At 38.1% G+C, this 5594-nt stretch overlaps 1 protein-coding gene across 1 annotated transcript; it reads left to right on the top strand.

Moving 5' to 3' along the window:
- The first annotated feature begins 814 nt into the window (after nt 1-814).
- Nucleotides 815-1529, top strand: LOC18430357 (uncharacterized). The gene has a single exon (XM_006840514.4). It carries the CDS (start codon nt 955-957, stop codon nt 1306-1308), a length of 354 nt encoding a protein of 117 aa, XP_006840577.2. The 5' UTR covers nt 815-954; the 3' UTR covers nt 1309-1529.
- Nucleotides 1530-5594: the final 4065 nt, after the last annotated feature.

Consider the following 5594-nt stretch of genomic DNA (forward strand, 5'->3'; position numbering starts at 1 on the left):
GAGACATGACCATCTTCATAGTCGGTCGTTAAGCCTTTAAATCTCAAATGCATTCAGACGGGTGGGTGGACGTGTCACTCGAAGACCATCGCTTAGTTTCATGCCTCTCTTCTGGACACAGTCAAATGTGGCCTTTGATTCCATCATTGATGAACATCTTAAGTTCTCTGCTCTCTGTTTCATTAACAACTTTAAGCTCTGCAAAATCAAAGGAAGAATTGCTTTCAAAGTTATCTCTTGGCCAATAAAATTCTCAAGTTGTCTCATAAACGACTGGTGCTCTAGCTTTATTGCACCCCTCTCTCTCTCTCTCTAAAACTCATTCTCTGTATAAAATCCACTCTCCACCAACCCAATATCTTTCTCTCTAAAAACCCAAATAAAATAATTCGGATTTTCCCTTTTTTTTTTTGCTTATAAGAAAAGTTTGGAGAGATTTCTTTTAAAAAAAGTCTAACTTGGGCTGGGCCAGGCCCAGGGCCTAGCTTATGGGAAATTCCAAGCCTTAATGGGCCGCACCAGGCTTCCTGGCCTTTAACTGTCGGGCTTTACCGGGCATAGTTTCGGGCCTGTCATAATTGGGTCCGGGCTTATTGGGCTTCAGCCCAGCCCGGCCCGGCCTGCCGTATTCAAAACTGAAATGTGGTGATGATGATGGGGCACTTTCTCCGCTATTTGAAAGCGTGTGAGTTCCATTAGCGACTTCTTTGACATTTCAAAAAAGAGACTCACTAAGGGACACTTATTTCACTTACTTGACATGAAAATTTTCATTAGGGACATCTTTGGCATTTCAGAGAAGACTTGATGGATCGGTAGTAAGTAATAGTAGATCTACCCATCCCTTTTTAATAACTCCCCCACCCTTTCTCCCACCACCAACTCTGGTGAAACCACCACACCCACTGTGTGTGTGTGTGTGTGTGAGAGAGAGACACAGAGAAGTGGTGCGAGATGGAGGACGACGCTCGAGCCCGAGGGCCACCGCATGTCCTGATACTCGGCTTGGTGGTCGGCTCAATGCTGTTGTTGCCGTCCTTGTTAGGGGAAGGTGGTGCACTGGTCGAGATGGTATCCGAGCTACTCGGTCCTGGCATGCTCATGGCTCTCCCTATTCTCTTGTTGCTTGCTATACGCTTTCTCTCTTCTGATAGAGCAGTTTTCGTCTCAAGTCTTTTCTCAGGAGGCGAGCCCAACTCGATCCATAGAGTCGGCGGCTCTCCTGTTGGTGTCGTCTTCATCCTCATACTCACCCTCCTCCTCCTCAACTACAAGGTCTCCTTGTTCGGTGAGGATGATTCAGAGTAATAATGGTCGAAATCTTGCAAATTTTTAGAGAGAAAGAGATGGCCTGAGATCTTTCATGGAGATGAGAAACCTCCGGCAAATGCAAGGGAATTGGGCCAGTACAGTTGTTGATGTAAAAGATAATTATCTTACTAGTTTTGTGGTGTACTTCTCTTTCTTTCTTTCTATTTACTTTCAGAGTAAGAGCAAAAAAATTTGGCGGCCCTATGGGCCATTCCCCATGTGCAGTTGAATGATGAGCGTTGAAAGTTGGAAGTTGTGGTTTTGGCATTGTCAATTCGTGATCGTCTTTTTGCACCATGGCTTGTTGCGGGTGTTGGACTTTCTCTCTCTCTCACTAAAAAATTGTCCATTGAATCTGTTCTCATGGAGTTGGCATAGAGATCTGATCATGGGCATGAATGAAGCTTAAGCATTTTTTTTTTTAGAAACCTTTTGATCTCCCTCACCCCTTAGATCAATGTAAAATTATTGGGCTCTAGCTCGAGATTAAGCTTCTTGCTCGAGTCTGAGTAGATTCACCTATCATGTCATCTGATTTTTGTCCCAATTATTATAGATCGGCTATCTTGATAGAGATGTGACAAAAAGTTTTTCATCGGCTACCTACCCAACATAACCCTTATTTCTCATCTAGGGATTGTCAATAGAAAAATTAGATTCACCCAAGTTATTTGCAAGCCAAAAAGATCACAAATTAGAAGATAAAATATGACGGTGTGTTTGTTTTGTAGGAGCCATGGCTTCCCCTAAGTGTAGCACTCCATTATTTGTTACGTGGCCACAATTTGAAAGTCGCCGCTTCTATACATTTAAAATTTAAAAATAGTACCATATATTTCTTATTTTATATTCAAATTGTACTTTTTAAAAATCATTAAGCGTTTTAATTTTATCACTTTTTCGATGCATTAGATTAAATTTAAATTTAGTATGTCAATACTTTTTACTATTACATTCCTATAAAAATATTCAAAAAATAATTAAATAATAATAAATAACCAAAATACTCATGAAAAAAAAAGGAAAAAGAAATAAAAAATTCAAGGATTATAATTCAATTCAAGGATTATTATTATTGATCTATCAATTTTGACATGTGTAATTGTACATTAATCCGCCTGTATTTTTATATTTTTATCTAATCTTTTGATCTTGATGTTCATCATCGATGTGCAAGGAAACGAGGGAGCCGAATTCAAACCGCGCTGCAGGAACAGCTGGAGGGCTTTCGAAATGATTTAAAAGGGCAAATCGCCCGGACGCGTCCCCCGAACCCAAAACGGTAAAGTAGGTGTTCGAGCCTTTCTTTACCGATAAAAATCTCTCTCTTTGTTGGTTCCTATCCACACTACAAACACACATGTACACACGCGTGTGAGCCCCACTGTTGTTTGAGAAAAGATTCTTCCGACAAGGCCACCCATATTCTGAGCTGACCCGAGACGATGAGAAATCAAGCCTGACCAACTGACGACTCCATTGGGGATTGAGCTTGTTGTGGATAGGGGCATCCTTCTAAGATGTTCCTCCCAGGTAAATGAGAATATGACAGGTGGGGTTAAAGAGCTTAGAAATACCCAAGCCTGGGGTTGAAGGTTTAGGGGATATGAAACCTTTACCGGTGTTGTGTTGTGTTGTGTTGGTTTTGAGTGAAAGCGCCTACTCATGATGGTAAATGGTGCTTCATATGTGATAAAAATGAGTTGGAATGGTCAAGTAAGAGCGATCATTCAAGGGTCTAAACGGTACTTGAGTTGAGGAAATCTAACCTGACTTAGGGACACGGTAGTTCGCTCCCTGAAGTGGATGAGATGGGGATTCATTGGGGGTGACAAGCGATGCAAGTCTTTGGGAGAACTGGTAGGCTCGCAAGTTGCGACTTAACGTGGAGGTGAGGGCTCGTTTAATGACAGGTGAAATGGTGATCAGGCAGGGGCTATCATTCAAGGGTTTAAATGGTGCCTAAGTTGAGGTAATGACTCTCTAGGGATGATGAACGACGCGAGTATGTGAGAGAATGGTAGTCTCAAGAGTTGAGATTTTAGTGGGGAATGAGGATCTACTTTCACGATTTGTGGTGGGTTCACATGAAAATCGTAGCCTCATGGTGGTTGTGGATGGTTATACTTACTAGAGAGTGAGTGGTTGAATGAGAGCACTTAAGTAAGGATTTTCGCCTTGTCGAGAGAAACTTTAACGTCCCCATGTTTAGATTAAATTGGGGTGCTTTTTAAAGTCTTCATTAATATTTTAAAGGTATTTTGATATTTTATTTATTTTAAATTATTTTTTAAAAAATTTATAGGTGAATGACGATAAAAATATGAACATACTATAGTTGAGCTTAATTTGTTGTATAGAAAAAAGGATAAAAATCAAAAAACACTATATTAGACCGTTCCTAGAATTTTTCCATAAAAAAATTAATCTGTATCTATAATTGGAGTGGGCCATGCGTCTAATGCAATGGGCCCGTTCGCGAAGACCCCACCGACAGCATATTTGAATTACTGTAGTTAACAAACATTGAGAAAAAAAACGTCCCATCTTTTTCTAAGGAAAAACAACATACTCACGGGGAGTGAGGGAGATGATGTATCTATAACGGAGAGAGAAACGGAAGGACCCGGTTTCTATGCGGCCTTGCCCGCATATATAGTAATGCGGGCCTATTAATAAATCTATTTTTGAGATGGATTTTTGGACTATTATTTTTAAGGAGATGTAATCTCTAACATGGAGATCGTGAATATGAAAAAATATATAAATTTTAAAAGCTAGAAATAATAATTCTAGTAAAAAAACATTTGGACCGTTAGTTTCTATTGTTTTTTTTAAATGGAGCACCTACTTGCATCGATGGATCCTTTACACTTTTTAGATCGCATATGTAGTCATACAGTCCAACCCGCATGAAATAATTTTCCCAAACTGAATGAATAGTTTGAGTGAGAAAAGTATGTGACGTAATGCGGTTTGTATAAAGCCGAGGCTCTAGACAATCAAAATAGAACGCACCTTCAAATAGTATCGAGAAAGAAGGTTTCGATATTGGAAATCTTTGTGACAGCTTTAAAATATATTTTTATATTTAATTATAAAATTTAAAGCTTAAAAAATAATACATATCGAGCAGATCTATGAAAATCTTGAAAATTGACGGTCCAAAAATGTGCTACAATATGCACTATTTCTAAAGCCTTAAATCCATTTTTTTCCCATATCCCTGCAAATTGATATCGAGATGCTCAATTGGAAGATATTTAGGCATCAAAACAACATCTTCTAGTAAAAATTTTGATGTGGACTCCAATTTGATTGTTTAGAGCATAGGCTATGTATAAACTTATCCCGTTTCTGTGTGAGTTTTGTAATTGCAGGATGACGCAAGCCGCTTTCAATGGCTTACAACCACCGATTAGAATGGCACCATGCTCTCATTCCTTGCCGAGTCGAGCTGCGTTTTCGGGTCAACGCGTCCCACTTTACAAATATATATAAAACTTATAGAAATATAGAATCAATAACAAAAAGTTAAATATGTAATTGAATTTTTTCAATGATATAAAACTTTTTCTTTTGTCATATGCCTTGTTTATATATATATACATATATATTTTGCAAGCACCATCCCCTCCACTGCAGTCTTTTTTTTCTCTCAGTTGTCCTCATATCCAGCAATGAAAACATCAGACATAGTTTTTTCTTTCCTAAGTTACCAATGTTGTATGGGATGCTCATTCCCGGACAACTCACATCATTTGTAAAAAAAAAATCCCAAAAAATTGAACAATTAGATTGGCTCTCTCTCTCTCTCCTTATTTAAGTCGTAGTTTGATGATGCATGGGAATTCGCCTGTTTTTCTACTTGAAAATATCTACAATGAGGCCATTTATCTTTTATACATGGGGTCATAGCTATTTCTAACTGTTAAATTTGAAATCGGAAGGTCGAGAGGGCGATTAATTAGGCTCAAAGTTCAAAATTTGTTTTTTTGAACTTTGTGATATATTTCAAGTTATCCAATTCCTTCATGGCTAGGATTAGTTCTTGGCTAGGATTAGTTCTGACCTCCTTATTTCAAATATAGATGGTTTTATGGTATACAATTCATTTTCTAAATGTGGCTTCTATAAGGTTGCAACCTTGAACAATCCAATTAAGACGCACCTCCAAATTTTATTATAACATGTAATTTTGGTGTAAAAAATTCTTAAGATTATCTAAAAATCTATTTTCACATTTAATTATAAAATTTTAAACTCCAAAATGATTAAAATCA

The sequence above is a fragment of the Amborella trichopoda genome, chromosome 2 (assembly GCF_054954075.1).
Source record: "Amborella trichopoda isolate Santa Cruz 75 chromosome 2, AtrichopodaSantaCruz75HAP2 v2.0, whole genome shotgun sequence".
Classification (NCBI taxonomy): Eukaryota; Viridiplantae; Streptophyta; class Magnoliopsida; order Amborellales; family Amborellaceae; genus Amborella; species Amborella trichopoda.